A 21,173-nucleotide genomic window follows, 5' to 3' on the forward strand; every position below is an offset into this window, starting at 1 on the left:
ACAAAATGAGGCGAGATTGGATATGAAACTTTAAAAAAAAGAAAAGAAAAAGACTTAGTCTCCAAAAATCAAACAGGTGTCTGGTGAAGTGAAACGTGTACGGTGCCACCCAGTGACCAGAGTGGTGATGACATTTCCAAACACGCCGTTCAATGAATGTTTACATAGTGTGAAAAACATTGACGGGTGGGTGCGGTTTGCAGAGAAAGAGAGTGACAGAAATCAATGTGTGCAAGGAGGAGAGAGTTCAGGGGTTCTGTGTTTCTGTGTATCGACTGCTCCGGGTTTGATTATGGGATGTATGATCAAGTGAAAATGCTCGTCTCCCCTGTAGGGCACTTTAGGGGGTTTGTTGTAATGCTTGTGTCAAGTATTCTGTACAGGGCTGTCAATTTGTCATCACTTGTATTATTTTTTTCATAATGTATTATTTTTAATTGCCTTGTTTCTGAGTTTGAGTGGGTGCAAGGGTGTGTGAGGGGCAGAAAGAGAGAGCAGATGATTCATTTGACGACATTTCTTTATTCCAAGACGTTATGACGCTGAAAGGGAGTCAAGAGTAATATTCGGGAGAGATGGATTGTGCTCCTGCTCCTCACATTGCAGGTGTTTCCTTTTCTCCTCGTGGCTTTTGATGGAAACATTACATCAGAGATCAAACACAGAGTGTCGTACTTTCCCTTCTGTGATTCAACTATTACACTGTTTGTCTTAATCTTTGAACTTTCTCCCCTGCCACTCACGTGCAACGCTAGTCGTGAAGTAGATCGCACTGTTGCATTTGAAGTCAGTCCCTTTAAAAAAATAAAATAAAATAAATAAATATATAAAATTGACAAAGGTATCGTGTAGGCATTCAGTCACAGCACTCGCCTCGTCCTATCTGGTCTCATTTGGAGCCAGACAGGCAAGATGGTATGGAGATGAGGCGATGCTAATAATGTGGAAGCACATTTGATGTGTCTGAAGTGTTTGTGGGAAGTGAGGCTGGCCCTTTGATCAGCGGGCTGACTTAATGGTTTCTCAGGTTCAAGGAGACGCGGGAGCAGATGGACGGGCGGATACAAGCGCGGGCACGTTGGAGGATGAGAGGACTCACTTTGGAGTCTCGAGAGGCCGAGAGAAAAAGTCCATTTGGTCTCTAATTGTTACAGAAAGGATTTCAGCGATTTTAAAGCCAAGTCTATTGTCATGTAGGGTCTAGTAGATGTGCATCATTTTGAGATGAAAGCAACGGCAGCCTGGCAAGTACTTGTACACTACTTGTGTATTTCCTTCCACACTTTCTGTAGTAAAATGATGAATAAATCAGCACATTTTTACTCTAATGTTATAAGACTTACCATATTTACTTGCAGAAGTTCGAGACACAGTGGAGTTGTTGACTGAATTATAGGCTGTGACTTGCTTGGGAACCAAAGCCATTACTGCATTATCAGGTACCTGCGGAAACACACACACACATATTTTGTAAATAACTATTAAAAACAACAGTTGTTTTCTTATCTGTGCATCTGTCTAACACTCTTTCTGCATGTATTTGAACACACAGAAAAAAAAACCCATGCAAACTCCACACAGACAGGCTCTCGGGTGATGTGGGATTTGAACACGTGACCTTCTCGCTGCGAGGCAAAGGCGCTAACCACTGTGAAGCCAACAGCACCGATCAAAGATGCCATAGATCATCCTATTGGTGTCGTTTTGAATATTTCTCCCCATCTATTCCATTTTCATAATAGGAGGCAGGGCAATAAAGATAGAATATTTTATTACCCTTACGTGCTCCATTTAGGCCTCACACACACACGATGACTGACAGGGGGGGAGGCAGAGATTAACAAAGCATCGTACAAGCCTGTCCCACAGTCTCTATTTAATAAAAACCTTTCCTCTAGGGCGGTGTGTAGGCGTGTGTGTAACGGTATAGACGAGAATCAAGTGAATAACAGATGAGTCATTTGTGCACTCTGTCCCAAATCAGCCATACAGGATTCAATTAATACAGCTCACACACACACACACACACACACACACACACAGAGAGTCTGTGTGTACCCTTATTTGGCAAAATCTCTCTACCCGTTCGACAAGGTAAGACAGGGTTAATTGAAGTGACCTCTATCATGGTGTGAGTAGATGGGACTGGGGCCTATTGTATATGAGTGTGTGTGTGTGTGTGTGTGTGTCAGAGTCCCATTAAGATTGTATCATTATTTCACCCAGTCACTTAATTTGCTCTTTCTGCATAATATGTTTATATTATTGTAAGCAGGAGGCCCACGGAGCAAATCTCTTTATTCCTCTGTGGGGGGGGCCCCTTCAACTCTCCAGCACCCTTAAGCATGCTCCCTGATCACTGACCCACGGATATAAAAAAAAAACAGAAAATCACAATGGAACATAATGAAATAAGGAAGAGGAGGAGTGGCATTTGGGGAAATAACATTTGGAGGGGTGGATAAAGACAGAGAGCAGACCACGGTTTCCAGTAATACATCTCAATATGGGACAGAGCGATCTGATATGGCAAATACCGTGATGACGTGGAGAGATTGAACTTTTCCCTCAGTTTGAGATGCAATGGCGAGCGAGTGTGTGACCAGATTGGTTTAATAAAAGAAAGTACATGACTCCATTCAGAGTGTCTGGTCAGTTTATTATGATACATTATGATGTCCCTTACTGGTTAACCAATTTTTTGGTTAACCAGTTTTCTCTTTCCTTTTTTTTTTAATTCTCTTTTGTCTGTCAAAGATAGAGCATCCTTATTCCCTGGCCTTAAAAAATGAATTAACTTCTGTCTTCATTATCTTATCTTTTCTGATTCCAATCAGCTCCCTAATCCATTCCACCCGCGCCACATACTCCAAGTCTGTTGACACTCGCTGTCGCTGACATTTAATTCAGGCAACACGCACACTTCATTTGGAGGAGACAGCGGCTGCTTGCATAGCTGCTGCACACCTAGTTTTTCCTTTCCACAACAACTCTTTGTGCTCGTCTGAATGTCAACTAGTCACTACCAAAACCAAACTTACAAGTTATTATTAAAATCCGTCTTCTGTCCACATTTGAACGTATAAGCGTACCTGATAATGGGCCAACATGTTCAGTCTCTTCCAGTCCGTTTCAATCTTAGTGGTGACGTCCTCATCCTGCAGGATCATGCGTTGTCCTCTACCCTGGCGCCATTCTGCACACACAAATTTAAACAGAGAGGAAGAAAAAAAGAAAAAGAAAAAGATCAGACTATTTCTCCTCATATTCCCATAAACACATGACAAGTCTTATCTAGCAAGGATGTTTTGTTTTGTTTTCACCCTTTTTTTGTGCATCTGTCTTATCTCAAAATCGCGCCGTCTCATTCTGACAAGCCTTTGGGAAAGAAATAACGGATTTGTGTGGATGTCCTTATGTTGTGAACAGAAACTGGAAAACTACATCTCTCTCTCTGCATATATATATATATATATATATATATATAAATATATATTTTAGAATCAGTCATTTTCAGTGTATTTCACTGGTTTGATCAATGAGTTATGTTACAATTACAGCTATGTGCTAACACCCTTTTCCATCAGCAGCAATGGCCCTGATGCTCTGCTCTCAGACGCTGCCTGAGTTTGGGTGGAGCTACGTGGAGCTCTGCCCAAAGACTGCACGACTTAACCAAATACTTCATACTTTCTAACAAGCATATGATAATTTCTTTCATTTAAACAGCAGGACGGCATTGATATGACCCCATGTTTAAATGACACTAGTGTACATACACACCAGGACATCTGTGCAACCTCTACTACTCACCACAGAGACCAAAAGCTGTGATAGAAACATCTCATAACACAATGGCAACATTATCAAAACCATCTCAAAGGCAAACATGCGCACAAGCTTCCCCCCCCCCGTTCTTTATTTCTTTATGCTTTATGAATGCGTTATTGTGACTGAGCTCCTCGTTTTGTTTCCCACTTGCGTCAGGCACTGTCATCTCCTATCCTGATCACAAACGGGGGAAACAAAGGAGCAATCACTGTGGTGTATGATGAGGCCCATCTTTGGAGAATTGACCACAACTCTGTTAGCATCTGAAAAATCTGCAGGAAAATAAAGATCCCCCTGTTGTTTTCGCCTGTACAGTTCATCTTTCCATAAAGATGCAAATGAGCACAGTCTCCAGTCGAAACCCCTCGGTAAACAGACAAACAGATGAAAAGAAAGAAGGGACGGGAAGAATAAATAAAAGAATACATTCGGTGAGGAACCACAGAGAACCGAGATTGCGTGTGTTTGTACACGCGTGACTCTACGAGGCTGTGAGGACACGTTTAGGTTCAAACCCATTGTTTTGAGGACATTTTTAGCAGGTTCTCGTAATATTAGAGGGTGTTTTTGAGGGTGTGTTTGGATTTGTTGTTTTAGCAATGCTATGATGACCATACAATGCAACTGTAGCTCAGCGGTAGCTTGAAAAAGGTCTATTACAAGTTAAGGGTTAGGGTTAGGCATGTGGTGGAGAGGGTTATGGCTAGTGTAAGGGGCTAAGAATGCATTATATATACACACAGTGAATTACCTCACAACTATAGTGCGTGTGTATGTCTTTTTATATGTAAACACTGTGGAAGTCCACAGTGAAGAGAACGGCTGTGGTTGACTGCTGTGCTCCACAGAGTTGTGAGCGTGACACATATTTGCTTCAGATGACACGGGGACACAAACACAGCGTTGTCGCTTCTTCGCTCTCGGGTCATATCTCCTCCGGCGTCCGACAGAAGATTGTGATTTGCAGTGGAGGGGAGTTAATAACAATACTTGGGTAACAACACTCTTGGCCAAGCTTTCTCAGAACAGTTTGGCTACAGAATCCATTCTCTTTATCCGCTACTACAGTCGGCTGTACGTGTGTAAAGAATTAGAATACTGGAACTCAAACTTACCGCTCTTATTCATTCATGCGGTGTTTTAAAACTGTCTGAAAGTTGGACACGAACCGTAAACGCACACGTTCAGTGGTGAGCTTGGATTTCCGCCGTGTCCTTCTCACACTCATAACCATACATATACAGATTGAGTGGCCACCTAACTCTGACAACTGCGACTTCCCGTTTGTAATGAAACAATAATGGAACAACACATCCTGCCCAAAGGGAGGCCATAAAACAATTTTATCCAGGAGTGTCTTCAAAAGGCTAAACCAATTTCTTCCCTACCTATCACAGTCAGATTCCCTATGGTATGCACTCAGCCCATAATAGATCTGGGGTTGGTTATAAATATGCTATTCTGAACACACAACAGGGGCTTGGAAAATCCATCTGACAATATTAAACCACAGAAAGCATGGCGTGGCCAAGAGACGGCCTGTAGGTATTGGCAGGCAGACAAACAATCATGGATAACACCGTTATGCTCACATTCACACACGTCGGTGTCAGATTACTAGATTATCTTTTGTAGAAAAGGTATTTTGATGCACCCGCGTTCTCCTCATGGGGCTCATTGAAGTCATTTTAAAAGTTTATTAGACGCCAGTTTAACAATGCGACACAATTGCACAACCTGGGCTAAGTAGCCCATTCATGATGAAAGACAAAATCCCACAAAAGAGAGAAAGATTTTGTAGAGAGGGGATCACTGAGCATCTGCATTGATTAGCCGATCGATCATCTGACTCAGACAATACTCGACGAAAAGGATCAGTCGATGGGAAGTTCAGGGAGGGACAAGACCAGACTCCGATATCTGAGAGCCAGGAAGTCAAGTCTACCTCTCTGTGTCTAAGAAGACTTGGGGGCTGAGTGGAGAAGTCAATGGGCGTCTAAGTTCAGCCGCTACAAAACACTACATGGATAGAAGTTTCACCTTAAATGCTAAAAACATGGTTTTACTATTGTTGCACATTCCAGATTTTAAGTGACAAGAGTCATACCCAGGTCCATGTCAGAGGCTTTGAGGCGGTGCGAGTGTGGCACATTTTTATAGATGGCATCCAGGATCTTCTCCTTCACTTGGCTGATGGTGTCACAGTTCAGCACCTTGACTTGGATCTCTGGGCTCTTCTCATTCTCGGGATGGATGCAGTTCACCACCTGTTCGCAGAAACACACACACACACACACACACACACATACACTGTGAGGAGGAACTGTACGACGTCCAGCTGTGCTGGAGCAGTATCCCTGCTCACTGTTGTCATCTTAAAAGATAGTTGTTTTTTCTGGGCGTAAGATAAACTCTACATCTCTGGCAATGAATGTTATTTCCAGGTTGATCTAGTGTAACAATGAAACTGTGCCGTGCTCCAGTGTCCGTTTGCGTGGTGTAAATCATTATGGTTCATTGCAACTGCTTCTGCTTTGCCTGTGAGAGAAGGAAAAAAAAACATTTTCCATTGGGAAAATTCTCTTCTCTCTTCTCAGAGAGAGCAGAGAGACAGTAATGTGCTCCCTCGATTGATGAGCAGCAAAACAGCTAATTAGAATAATATTATCATATTCATCTGTTCTGTCAGTACTGGCTTCTGGTGTTGGTGTGGAAATACCTGAATTACAAAATGAACACAAATGCATATTATAAATGAGAGCGTAAACAGGTTATCTTTTATGAACGCATGCGTTACCCCAAACATTATATATCTACGACGGTGTAAATAACATATCTGCGTTGTGACAGAAGGCCGACACGAATCAATTCCCGGGACGTTTTTGTTCGCCTATTACAGTTCACCGTGGACAATGACGAGAGTATGCAAATCAGCATTCCCCGAAGTACAAAGACGTGTGACGATGGAAGAGAGAAACGAAGCTGAAACAAACACATCGCAAAGAATGGGAAAAAAACAACAGACAGCTACGGGAAATACATCTCAGAAGAGGAGAGCATGGTTATATAATCTATACACATGAATAATCTAAGATGTTTTTCCTTGACACCTCCAGTCTCGGCAGGAAGTGAGGTCGCCACAACTATGACGACGACAACTTAATGTCCCGTTGCACGTCTCATGACCGACAACCCATAACCACCCCTGGTTTCCTCTCCTCGTGTCCCTGAAAGCATATTAAGTGTCCGTCCCCCCCTTTTGAGACCCCGGGTGAAACCTTTACCAGTGTCTTGTAGTCAATCTGCTGTCTGATGAGCTTGTCCTCGCTGAGCGAGTAGCGCGCCTCTCCTGTGATGGAGTCGATGGGGCCTTTTTCCATCTGCTGCTTGATGGCACAGAAGAGGGAGAAGAGTGGTTCGCCCGCACACTCCTGCAAAGAGAGAGGAGCAAAAAGTAAGAAAACTTTGACTCACTGACGGCACAGTTTAATAATAATAATGCCTCAGAAAACATCTCAACAGAATGCTGTCGCTGCTTTTATGTGACGTTTTACCTTCCCAGTAAGACTTATAGACGTCGTGTCACAAAACTGTGTTGTTCTCCTAAATTAAAGAACACCACGTCACCTCTCAATATAGAAGCCCGAGTTTGGGAGATGTTTGACTGATAAACTGTGAAAATGCCACGCGAGACAGACTCTTGAGGCCACCTCCATCTACTCCCCAAAAACACAGCCCGTTAATCAAACGTTGGCCTTTGTTCAATGTTTTTTTATTTTCCTCCCAGCTGCAGTAAACGGGCTGACGGGGGAGACGGAGAGTGAAACAGGATGGTAGAGGTCATTTAGCCTTCAGCTTATATCTCAAAAAGTACAAAGTTACTGTACGTCTCTTAAGTGGCACATTAACACATTAGCAGAGACGCTCGCTAAAGTAATCCAACACATGATTAATCTGAAGAGGTAGTTAAAGCATAACATTTAGTTATTAAGTAGTATTATTTTACTGTTGCCCCGGGAATCTAAAGATCTAAATGTTCTAATACTGTGTGGAGCTCATGCGCTCAGTCAGCATAGTGTTGTTGTGATTTAATTCCCCTGGATTAACATAGGAACGACACAAACACTCACTTTGCACACTGTGTGTAACTGTTACCTTCAGAAACTTGTAGAGGAGGAAGGTAAACCAGTTGGTCAGCATTTTCTCCGCCACAGACTCAGTCCTGCAGACACACAGAGAGCACATGATGAACACGTGATCCCCCCCGCGCTCCTATTACCATCATGAATATTCAACACCGCCATCAAATATTCTGCTAAAAAAAAAAAAAGATAATCGCTGCTAATGAATAGGCCTTCGTTACACAAACATAATTGCACAGACATGAATTGAGAGAGCCGCCTGCACATGCTATATGACGGCTTGTCAGACAATCTCTGGGCTGGCTTTTTATGCTCAGGCACGCCACGGCCAGCTCGCCTACGGTGGCGGGGATTTTAATATGAGGCAAAGCAATTAAAAGCCTTTATTTGATCCCCATGGATTGATGTCGTTAGGGGCTGGAGCAGCTCTGTAATAACACTGGCCTCATTATTAAGCGCTCCCTCACCTATTCACTGGACGAACACTCGATCCGTGCACAATAGAAAGTGAATGAATACATCTCCCTCTCTTTCTCTGCCTGGCTTCCATGCTCCACTGGTGTGGCAAAATGCTATGTGTTTATCTATTGACCTGGGCCAACAGTGTGAACGATCCCGTGTGAATGACTAATATGCATACATAATAACAACAGCAGTGGTGGCGAGGGGAAAATGAGGAGAGGCAAGGATCGGATATCCTTTGACAGCAGCCTTCTTGGCCAGCAGCAGGGGTGTGTGGGTAATCTGTCACACACACACACACACACACACACATACACACACACACATACACACACACCCTTTTGTTGCTACCGTAAGCATCAGTATTTCAGGATTAGTGTCCCTTGTGCTCACGTGCATGTGAGAGTGTGTCCAAAGTGTTTTGGGCTGCCACCTGCAGCCCTCCCACCCTTCACTGTTCAGACAGCCTATTTAAGGGGCTCCACACTGAGGCGTGATGTCCGCTGTGCCAGTGGGCTGGCCTGGCACCCCCTGCCTACATTGGCACAACACCTGGGGGGGATTAACTTCCTGCATCGCAGTGTTCCAGCACTTTTTATTTTTGTTGCCCCTCCCACTCTTCTTCTGTCCACAGAGCCCAGGGTCACGAGGTCACGTTTCATCTTTTCTTTCATGTGTCCTTGTTGTTTGTCTGTCTGTCTTCCTCCCTCCCTTCCTCCCTCCCCCCCTCCCTCATTCTGGATCCTGTAATCGTGCGCACTTCCAAATCCTCTCTATTTCTACAAATGAAGCCCATCTATCAAAGGGAATAAAGGAGGGTGGAGAGAGGAGGTGGTGCACAGGGAAGCAGGGAAGGAAGGAGCGGTAAAAAGGGAGAATAAGAAAAAGGTTGGCAAAGCCTCTCCCCATCATTTCTTCTAAAACGTTCTTTTCCTTTCCCTCAATCCAATAGATTGTGCACACTTTAGTAAGTGGACAAGTGCAGGGCTGTTCTATGGCTGGCGTGCAAAAAGCACAAATGAATCCCACTGTGTATGTATTCAGAGATGAAACTAGAGTTCAATGTATGTGTGTGCACTTGTATTTATATCTTTGTGAGGTCCAAAAAACATACAAACAAAAGACATCTCAACACTGAATAACCAGGTCTTTTTCAGGGTAAAGACCTGATTTTGGGTTAGGGTTAGAATTGGGTATTAATAATTAGGGTAAAGATAAGGGTAAGGCAGGTTAAGGTTAGGGTAAGGGGCTAGGGAATGTATTATATTTAAGAGGTGTCCTCACAACAACAAGTTTGTGTGTGCGCTTCTGGCAATGGTTGCCAGCCCTGCAGTAACAAGGAGTCTTGGCACAACCCCACCAGTTTGCTTATGCTCCTTTCTCAATCATAGCACAGTCCAAAGGGAACAGGGATAAAAATGGCGATTTGATGCAGATCTAAGGTTAGCCAGACAATCTTCTCCCAACATTTTCCTCTGCTGCATTTCAAAAACATAAAAACAACCCATGTTTGGGTTCGTGCCATGAAATGTGCTGTGGCACAAAAACAGTGTAATATATTACATGTTGGCAAGGTCAGGCTTGCCAGTGTGAGGCGCTCGATTCCCACGATCATTAAAGTACAGTTGATAATGATCTATATTAAACCACACTTCATATTTTTCATTGGCAATAACGTGCATTTGTGTGTGTGTGTGAGACTTTGTGGAAAACTGATGAGAGGCAAGAGGAGTTAAAGGAGAAAGCTGTAAGGAAAGTGACAGATGGTTGTGCAAAGGCTTTCGTTAGTTAGCTTTGCCTGGTGCTTGTGCTTCAGCGCAGGTTTGAGATGGGACAGATGGAAGGATGTGTGTTTGTGTGTGGAGAGACGAAACAGACACACACACACATGTCCACACGCATGCACAGATTTCTTGGAAGAGGAGGCATTGATTTAGCAATCAGGAAAACGGCAGAGCAGAGGAAGAGCGCTTGAAATATAGATTGAGAGCAAGTACATGAGGAAAAAGGACAGACGCGAGGACAGCAAATGTGTGACAATCAAGGGAAATGAACCGAGGATGATCGTGGAAAGTGAGCATTAGGAGGAGGTTGGATGGAATATTATTCAAAATGACAAATATTATAAAGAGAGAAGAGAAAGTTGGAAAAGAGGAGGAAAAACAGATGCTATCTTTACGAGAGCAGATTAAACTTCAGCTTCACAGCCTTGTTCTTGTGTAAGCTATTTTAAGCTGTTATCCAAGGACATGCCAGTCAGCCCACCCTATGGGGCTGTGTAGCTTGCTCACACTGCCTCATCACCACTGAGACGCACGCTGGGATCCTGAAACACTAATAAGCGCATCCGAGGATGGAGAAAGAGATGAAGACAGAGATGATTTCTAACCATCACAGTTGTGTGCATAAAAATGGGCAATCAAACTGGGCACGCATTTGTTGGAAACATGCTTATAGTATGAACCCACTATAATTACGCCGTTTCAGGGTTTTCCTTCTCTCTCTCTCTCTCTCATGATGAAAAGGAAGTAGAACATGGACAAACGTGACAGAGGGAGGTGTGCTGCATTTAAACAAGTATTTCTTTGGTAATTTGACTTTAACTTTAACATCATGACATGAGATCAACGGTGTCGAGCACATACAGCTGTGATAACATGTAAAACAAGTGGTCAAACGAGCTCATTTCACCACTGTCTTCCTCCCTCACTAGTTGACACAGCTTTATGCGTCCCCATTGTCCTTGACTATCGTCTCCTGTTTGTACGCGCCATCTCTTACGTTGTATCTAGTGCCAGGATCAGCGATTACGCCATTGTTTTGCGTCTCCACCAAGCTCAGTGAACTCTGGCTGCGATTAATCATGCATCCCGCCCCAGACGGCATTAATCTCTTCTTTTGCATCAACATGCAGAGTCGACAACAGGTTCTCATGAGGTGAATGTGTGCACCTCATCTTCTGGACAGTGTGATTAACAGCATTTCTTTCAGTATTCTCTGCATGGGCGTGTCATGTTTGAATTTACTGGCACAGATACTTTTTTTTTTTTTGTTTTCTTGCCAAAGGGAGAATATGAAGTGAGGCAGACACTTAAATTTATGATATGCCTGTCAAATAATCTGAGGAGGGGAAAAGGCATAAACTGTATACTTATATGGACATGTATGCACACACAGCCTTACAGCAACTTTCCTCCAGTAACCTTAATCATCAAGATTTACCAAACACCACAGACTGGAAGCATAATCACATACAGTGCTGCATTCAAGTGCATGCTATTGAGCCTTTGACTGAAAATCCAAGGGAGGATTGTGATTGTGCCAGTGTGTGAGTGTGAGCCTTCCAGTTTTGCTCCCTGTCGCTTTTCTCCCATAAATCATTCTTTTTTTCCCCCCTCTTGAGCTATTTGTAATCGGATTCCCTGCTAATTTTCCCCTAATTATTTCTCTAACAATGTGCATGGCAACGGCCTTCAGTGTCTCTGAAACTGAGCCAGCGCATCAAGGTCAAATGGGTTAATCCAAACATGTAAACACACAGAGAAGTGAAAGGCTACATCCAGCCCTTAAAAAGTTAAAGGATAAAAATGACCAATAGACACACGCACACCCGTGTTCAGCAAAGTTGAAAAAGTATGGAAGTTAGTCAGTGATTCAATATTTCATGGCGAGGCTCTGACTTCTCTCTGACCTCCCTCTTTGTTTTTCTATACAGGATACAGCGAGGCAGCAACATCAAAACTGTCTGTGGCAGATATTTGTTAGAAAGTGAGAAGGAGGAGGAGGAGGAGGAGGAGGAGGGGGAGGGGAAAACTCTGAACTTATTGTACGTCTGCTTCCTACCTGCGGAGCAGCAGCTTGGGATGATTCTTGCTCTCAAGGTTGCGGTCTATGAGGTCGGACAGCAGGTGTTTTAGAACATCAGTGGCATACTCCAACTTGCTCTGCAGCACTGTCATGATAAGCGAGGCCACGTTGCCCCTGTCCCTCATGGAAAACCCACGCTGGGCCTCCAGAGTGCGGATAAAACACAGCAGGAAGACCTTGTTGTTAATGAGCTGGCCAAACAGCTTCAGTCCCTTCTCTACCTGCTCTTGGCGGTAGCCGGGCACCTATGGGGAAACAAAAGAAAATCCTCTGTAGCACATTCATACAGTGATGACACATAGATCTATATATTTAAATGTCATATTATGCCTTTGACATAACTCATTTTCAAACCATTTTAGAGTTTAGATAAGGACACACAGAGACGGAAAGAAAAAGAAGAGTCTTCATAGATGATGGTTTCCAGTCTGTGTTCTGTTCTGTTCAGGGAGTGTTTATTACTTTGATGCTTCCGTGTTCCACATTAATGCAAGTTGAAAAGGAGTGCAGTGATGTGATTTTCCCTTGTCTGAGCCCAGATTGTCCCTGCACCATTTAAAAGACTCGACTGCCACACATGCATTCACAGCACCTATGGAGATTATGTTTGGGTCCTTTTTTATCTGTCAAGAGCACTCACGCTAAGACAGCATCCCTTTGCACCCAATGCAGCTGTCAACCACCATATGTTTGGTCTTGTTACCTTTCATGGAGGAACCCCTTGTAATCTGCTGGGAGCTTTTGTTAAGTTGCAAGTCTAATTTCATACCACTTGACAAGATATGCACTGTGTTGTGTTGTCACGTGTAGTCTGCTTGCCTCTCTGTGTATGGATAATAATATTATATATACACAAAAGGTGTGAATACAGGCGCAAAGAATCTTTTTCTGCCTTTTTTGTACATGATTCTAACGGTGTTTATTGTTCAATGCAATGACATGATTGTTTTAACATGCTTTAACGCTAATCAAACAGAGCCACGCTTGATCTCCACAGGTTGGAAAGGAGGAAAATGAGAAGCTGGATCGTTTCCATTGAGATCAAGAGTAAAAAACAAAAAAATAGATGGAAATATTTGAAGTACTAAGAATAAAATCTGAAAAGTCATGAAACAAATATGCAAAAATGTGTCTAAAAGGAGTTAAATATTGTATTTCTCTCCATCACCTGTGCTATTAAAATTAAATTTAAATTTCTTACTTTAAATTCTCTGACACGTGAATAACAATTAAGCAGCTATCAACCACCCAAGACAAGTCTGCTGCTTTCTTCATTAGGCTCCTATTCCGCATAACACTTCTCATACAGTTTGGCATTTATACCAATTAAAACATAATTAATATTGCTTATTACTGGGAAATTTTCATCAGGGATAGAGTGGCCAACCCTGAGGGCAGTGGAATGGGGGTCCATCATTCTCCTAATGGAACAAGACGACCTGCTCAATTATGGCTGCCTATCAATGTCACCACTGGAGATAAATGACTTGATTTTTTTTTTTTTTTTTCCTTCTTATGCTTTTCTCCCTCTGATTGACTTTTAATTTGTTTTTGAGGGTGGATGAAGAAAACAGTCTCATATCGTGGAGTTATTAATGAGAGCGTGCTCCTGAATTGAGCGCTGCGCCTTGTTTGCTCGTGAGAAAGTGAGGTTGTCAGTTGTCAAAAGGCTTTTGTTTGGCAGGCGGCAACACAAACAACATCAGCGTCAATTTCACCTACTGTGACCCACCACAATGGCAATTTGCTCGCTCGTTTTGCATTTCGCTCAAATCAGGCTAATTGGATTGCGATTGTTATTTGATACGGACTGAAGAAGTGCAACTACTTCACAATTTAGTCATTATGTGAGAGCCATAGCTGCCTTTTTTGTGAATTTCTGTGAACAATGCTGATCAACAAAACAGAGGGACTTTCTATTTGATGAAAATATTGTGGATCGCTGCCCTAAAGCAGTTAGTATGTCCTAGACTATTCCCCGTGTCTCCTATTATAAGATATAAGATCTCTACAGTCTTACACCTCGACAAATTACATCGCATGAAGTCATTTTTTTTTTTACCTCAAGGTCTCTGAGTACAGGATGTTCCTCTATGCCTGGGAAGAGGACCCTCATGGTGTAAGTCCTGTAGTCCAAGAAGGGGATTCCTGCACCGTCTAGATCGCTGGTGAGCTCATGAATGTCTGTCTGGAGCTCAGCAAAAGCTGGAAGATAAATCAGATTCACAAACAGTTATTTTCATATCAAAAGTCAGCTCAGGTAGCATGTTGAATCTACTACAAAGAAAGTTGAGGGCTTCTTCCTCCATATCCATATCAGGGGTTTCTCAATCCAGGTCCTGGTGAGCTACTGACCTGCATGCTCCAACACACCTGATTCAAATACAGTAGTCAGCTCATCAACAAGCTCTGGTAACGACCCATTTATTTGAATCAGGTGTGTTGGAGGAGGGAAACATCTAAAACATCCATATAGGACCAGTTATGACCCACAGCTTCTCACCTTCTTTGCACTCCAGAGCCACACGTGACTCCAGGTTGTCCATCTGCATCTGCAGCCTCTTCAGGGTCAGGTCGCTCTCGCGAGACTTGCGCTTGTAGGCGATGAGCACCACGACGATGAAGAAGATGAGCATGGCTCCGGCTGCAGCGATCCCGATGATGGCGGTGCTGCTAAGCTGGCTGTCGGACGTGATGAGGACTACGCCTGGGGAAAACTCTTTACCACCAACACGTGCCTTTAAGAGAATGAAAGATCCAACACATTTTGATTACTGCATACATGTACTATGTACACATAAACAAGTTCTATTCCTGAATGTTTTTTATAGTGAAGGGCCATATGTTTACACACGTCTACACGAGTATCCCAAAGCTACGAGAAGAGATTCACTTAAATATCACTTCAGTAATAATAATAATAACTTGTCTCTAATAGGAAAAACATAGCACATTATTTCTTTTGTGAACTACCTCTAGATATGTAAAGCATTTCTTTCTTCAGAGCTCAGGCAGACAGATATTAGTATTGATTTGTGATTACAGTGTGTACAGGCTATAAATTATTTTACAATGTCCATGTCTTTGTACGATGGTGGTCCAGGTGGTAACATCAGGAAGCGCTTTATTCAAAGTGGTCGATGTTGAAACCACAAATGGAAGCTTTATTGAGTTTGCTGGGGCTATAATCCACCTTATTGAAGACTTATTTGTTTGTCCAATGTCTGCTTGTGGGCAGTAACAGAAACCCACACAGCTGATTGGATTAGAACTGTACTCAGTCTGGAAGTAGACAAGGAGATAGATAACAGCAGAGGAAGAGGGTTTTTGTCTGATTGTCTGTCTGTCTGTCTCTCTGTCTGTCTGTCTGTCAGCTTTATGCCTGTGTCTCGTCTTTGTGGACCACGTGCTGAAACACTCACCAGGACCTTGTGTCGACCGGTCAGGTTTGGGGACTCGCACAGCAGCTGGGTCTCTGACACAGTTAACATGCAGGGCTTCTCTCCGATCAGAACAGTGTAGTTCAACTTTCCTTGTCCATTATTGGTAGGCGGTAGGAAGTTACGTCCCTGCGGGGGAGAGGGGGTCACAGTTAGAGGTGCAAAATGACATGTACTGTAAATATGGGGGGAAAAGGTCAGCGGTGATCAAATAAAGTGGTAAATGTGGGTGAGTGATGTTGATCCTCCTACCTTCAGTATAATTGGTGATCCAGGTTTAAGCTCCAGCACCCCGGACACACTGAGCGGCTCAAACTCAGGATTTGGGTAGTAGATAAAGTTGGTGTTGTTGAGCGCCATCACGGACAGCACGTCATCCAGTTTGAAGCCAAACTCGTCGGGTCGCTCGGGGACCTCTTGCTGTCGACCAGAGCTGACGGCCAGATTCGGAGCTTGGCACAGCATGGACGTCGGGCTGAGCACCTCGCACAACTGAGGAAAGAAATCTTCATAGATAAGCAACTCTCATTTCACACAGACCTCATTTACCTAAAATTGTAAGTTCCCTGTGCCTCGTTCAGGCTTCTAAACAAGCTCATTTATTTCAAAGGAGTGCCAAAAGAAGGTGTTGCAGTATCTTCTTCAAAGAAAGCTCCTAAATGAGGTGCAGTTTTGACAAACCTGTGCAGTGTCACCAAATGTAAGCTTTGATGAGTGGAGATTTGAGTGATAACTAGGTCTCACCTATTCTTCATTACGCCCCAGAAAGATCAATCCTTTATCCCCTGCCCGGTCATCCTCCCTGTGATCTTTTATCCAATCTCTCTACACCACTTTGTCTTATGGATGTGGAGATGTTCCACACAGCCTCGCGCTACAACCACATGCTACCACCGTCTTCCATTTTTGACATGGTGTCTTTTTCGTCATTTTCCACATTTTCTTCTTGGTTCATGATTGTGTTGTAAACCATGGACAGGAGGTCCAGTCAATCACTGTCCTGCCAGTTGCCCATCACAACCTTTTCATGTCTAAACTCCTCGGTGTCTGTCAGAGCACTGACAAATCAACCGCTGGCGCAGGTCTTATTCAGTGAGGTTTTCAACTCGTACACAGACATTTCACATTTCCATAATAACCTTTGCCATGTAGCCACTTAAATATTTCTTTTTTTCTGTCACTATAACTGGCTCCTTGAACGTCAGGCCTCGAGGAAATGAATAACATGTATCCTATTCTGCCGCTGCAGGAAAAATACCTTCGAAAGTAAGACGATGGGTAATTTAAGTAGTTTCAAACTTGAACCTGAATGTACAGTATCTTGGGATACAAAGGCGCAGTGAAGAAATATGTGAGCACAGATGCTAAACGTGGCACGAGCTCACGCGAAGAAAGCATAACGACCTATTGTTGCCATCTCTTATTTCACCGAGATCACGGAGACTCTGGAGCATCTTTACATATCCTCCCCCGAGAAAAGTAGTGAATAGATGATAGAGTACTTTGAACTGTGCGGCTTTTAGGTCACGATCAGAACTTCCCTGTTGTTACAAATGTATGGAGAGAAACTGTGGCATTCTCTTTGAATTCAATTGCAACCTGTTGACTTTGACTCTGCACTCTCCATGTTGAGTTTTTACCTTCACCTCTGTACATCGAAAAAATAAAAATAAAATCTCTGACATTCACAGTGGCTTACTTAGTGGAGCCAAGGGAAATTAGGTATTTAGAATCCCAGGTGGTGAATCCCCAGGCATTTTACTTTATATTTATAACTTACATTGAGTGTCTCATGGCCGTTGTATTTGGCTCTGATGAGCGGAGTCTGAATGATGTCCAGGTTTGTACCCGTGACTGTCACTGGTGTGTGGCCACTGTAAAAGATATTAAAGGGTTAGTTTACATTGTTTTCACTGGCAGTGATACATGAAACTACATACTACATTAGACTGTCTGTCTGTCATACCTGTAGATGCTCCACTCAGGCTCTATCTTAGTGATGGTGGGATCCTCCACATACTCGAACCGCAGGTCTTTCTGGAGATGAGCTCTGTCTATGCTCACAGACACGGACACATTTCCGTAGCCATTCAGGGAAGCGTGTGTTCGACAGGTGAGCCACTGGCCGCCCCTCCTGTAGAGACCATCACGCAAACATTTGTTTTTTTAAACATTAACTGGGTAAAGGGTTGAGACACAGGATTCAACACTAATGCTATCTGCAGTTGTTATTGTTGGCTCAGACTAAATAATTAAAAAACAATAACAATCTAAAATTTAAAATGGTTGAATGGTTGGTTTCTAATTAATGCTAGCAAATGTATGAATATAAAAATACTTTAAGTATATATATATATTAACCACAGCTAGAAAATGGACATGAGCTACAGCCACCGTCTATGGATTCCTCACGAGTGACTGGCAAGAGTCAGGACTGGCTTGTTACCCACTAACCTGAGATAAGTGCATGGCTGGTCCTTAAACATGACTGACACGTTGCTCCCAGCGTCGAGGTGGCTGCCAGTGATGCTGACGATGGTTCCTCCAGACACAGGTCCTCGGCTGGGCTTCAGACTGAGAATCCTCGGGACCTAGTATTAAGTATTAGAGGTTATAAGGTGAAAAGTAATCTAAGGGTTGAATGGAACTGAGTTATGTCCTTTTAATTAGTTATTTAGTTTTTGTTCAAATGTGCAGGCGACCATTGGTTAGTCAAAGGCACAGATCAGAAAATATGAGCTTGAATGCAATAAAGAAAATTTCACACTTTTCATACAAATTAAAGAAATCTTAAATGTGGACAGTGAAATGGACTTATTCAGAGTTTTAACTATAAACAGAGGAATACATGTATGTTTTCATAAACAATATCACATTGAATTCATTCCTAACCCATAAGTTCTTAATATACACACAAATCCTGCGTCAGTAAGAGGAAAATTATTTCTTGACCACTTGTTTTCATAAAAACAAATCCACAGAATAAGCACCCTAAGCTAAAACTATTGAAAACTTAAACTGACAAAAGCACTGTGAAAATCTGTCATGATATTTTAAATGAAATGAGACAGCAGCAGTGGACGTTTGTCATAGAAGCTGGTCTTAAAGTAAGTCCTCCTCTATCTCATTTGGCCTTCTGATAATCTCATCTCCTGTCTCTGTTGTGCTAGTGTGACATCTAGACCTGATATCATTTAATCCTGAACAGGGAGAAATAAATCTCCGTCAGCTAGCGCCCGGTGGATGACGGCAACGCTGCATGGAAACGACTGTAAATTCATTTCAGGCCGTGCAAGTGTTAATGCATTAAAGTGATGCTAATTAATTGTGTGTAGAGTCAGATTCAGAAATACAAGAAAACAGTGTTTTACAATTGTGTAACCATTGGTATTTCTTTTCTCATTCTGCACTAATTAGCGCGTGCCAGCCGTGTCTCACTGCTGACTCATGCTCGAGAGAAAAGCTAAGTGTGAGATCCGACCTTGGTGAGCAACGCGCTACGGCAGATCACAGTATACAGCGCAAGGAAACCGCCCCAGCTCATTAAGGTGAATCACATTTTTTTAATTTTTTTTGTTATTTTTTAAATAATAATCAGAGTTGAAATCAGAGACTCACCACAAAGTAGTAGTACTTGGAGGATTTTGCCTTGAATTCTGAACTGCAATCTCCAACCCCGACACAGACCTGCACATTTCCAGTATACTGGCTCTTCTCCGCCTTACCCATCTCACACACAATCCTGGAAACACACAGTGAGACGCATATTACATTGAAAATGAAATGCACATGATGCACAGTTTGCCTTGCCAGCAAATGCAGTTAATTGTGTATTAAAGATTGACCCAGGCCGACATTTAAAACCTGCATAAAAACGGTTTGTTTGGCTGCCGCTTCATCCTGAACGCACTGCCAAGTTGTGGGAGCGAAGTAAAAAGTCTCTACTTTTTTTTCTTTTTTTTTTTAAATATGACCTTATACACAGCTACTGCTTGTGCTGGGTCAGCGTTTGCTTAGAAAGTGCTGGCACACGAGTTACTTTCTGAGCAGAAGCAGCGCTGGGTCTGGTGATAAGCCAACTTTAAACTAGTTTAAAATAATTTCATAAAATGCCTCCTCAAATAAAAAATAAAATGAACTCAAATGTCAAATAAACGTAACCTCCTGAACTCTCTGGAGTGATTGCATGGCGGTGTGTGTGTGTGTATGTGCCACAACGATAAATGCGGGGCCTGAGCTGTTCTCTAAAGTACCCAGCGGTGCACATACAATCCAAACACTACTTTCTGCTGGTCTGGGGATTAGTCCAATCCAGTCCATACCCACTACCTGACTCACTCACTTGCTCTTTGGACACACGTGCACATAAACTGAGTTGATATAGCTACGTCAGGCGAGTAACGTGGGGTAACTTGATGAGTTTGCTTTATTTCTGTGTTAAAATAAAGTTTGACTTCTTAGGAATTCAATGCACCTGGAAAATACTTTTTATTCAAACTATACTATTTAGTTTTTTTTTTACAAAACAGTAGAGAAAAGATGATTATGATGAGACCTGAGGCTGTTTTGAAATCAGTCACGAGTGTAAAATGTGACTCACTGCTCGGCCGGGATGTAGCCTTCACGTATGGGCGTGCAGTCCACCTCAGCCACCTTCACGTTACCCTGAATCTCTTTAAACTCCAGGCCCAGGTTCTCACCACGGATGGTCACGAGCGTACCGCCCTCCCTGGGACCCCGGAGAGGAGTGATCTGTTGAAATTCAAATGTAAGCTCATGAAAAACTCCATAAAAAACAAAACAAAACAAGTATAATTACACTGCATGATGCATTTAGCCAACAATTAAGGTTGTGAATGAACAGAAAAAGGACAAGGTAAAAACCCAGATCTGTACAATTTCTTTATAAATAATTACACAATAATACAATGCAAAGCACATCTTGATTAATTGACTTATTAACTTACAGTAAATTGATCGCTACAGTCTTGGACATAAATATTATTATTGTTACTGACATAATGACAATATAAACATTATGATTTTTTCACTCCAATCTCCCTGTGTATGGAGTACTAGGTGTCTCTGTGCACACATTATGTAACTCTTTCCTGCAGAGAGGGGAGATGAAAGAGGCTGCTGCACAAAAGACACCACAGATGATGAAATGATAGCTCCAGTGACAGCCAAGGGGTCATGACTCAGGGATCAAGTGAGCGTCATTTCTCACTCCTCCTCCGCTCAGTGAAATCAACAATCTTCCACCTAGGATTGACTTGAAACATGGCAACAGGTGACATCTCTGAAATAATTGGTCTCGCTTGATTTATCAGCGAGATCTTTCATTCTTGATGAGGAGATCTCTCACATCAATCAATCAGCGCTTTACTAACGCATTTACTTTTCGGCCGGTGAGTGCGAGCGTACACAT

General features: G+C 42.8%; 1 protein-coding gene across 1 annotated transcript in view; it reads right to left on the bottom strand.

Moving 5' to 3' along the window:
• plxna4 (plexin A4) overlaps positions 1-21,173 on the bottom strand; it is a 183,659-nt gene that overhangs the window by 12,998 nt on the left and 149,488 nt on the right. Inside the window, exons 13-27 of the mRNA XM_058624311.1 lie at positions 20,343-20,494; positions 19,361-19,484; positions 18,197-18,333; positions 17,709-17,876; positions 17,523-17,616; positions 15,995-16,234; positions 15,725-15,871; positions 14,806-15,040; positions 14,365-14,507; positions 12,279-12,547; positions 7,987-8,053; positions 7,116-7,262; positions 5,939-6,098; positions 3,093-3,196; positions 1,344-1,443 (exon numbers count right to left, since the gene is read on the bottom strand). Coding sequence (XP_058480294.1) covers positions 1,344-1,443; positions 3,093-3,196; positions 5,939-6,098; positions 7,116-7,262; positions 7,987-8,053; positions 12,279-12,547; positions 14,365-14,507; positions 14,806-15,040; positions 15,725-15,871; positions 15,995-16,234; positions 17,523-17,616; positions 17,709-17,876; positions 18,197-18,333; positions 19,361-19,484; positions 20,343-20,494 — 2,287 coding nt within the window. The remainder of the gene's footprint in view (positions 1-1,343; positions 1,444-3,092; positions 3,197-5,938; positions 6,099-7,115; positions 7,263-7,986; positions 8,054-12,278; positions 12,548-14,364; positions 14,508-14,805; positions 15,041-15,724; positions 15,872-15,994; positions 16,235-17,522; positions 17,617-17,708; positions 17,877-18,196; positions 18,334-19,360; positions 19,485-20,342; positions 20,495-21,173) is intronic.

This window comes from Solea solea, chromosome 3 (assembly GCF_958295425.1).
Source record: "Solea solea chromosome 3, fSolSol10.1, whole genome shotgun sequence".
In the NCBI taxonomy this organism is placed as follows: Eukaryota; Metazoa; Chordata; class Actinopteri; order Pleuronectiformes; family Soleidae; genus Solea; species Solea solea.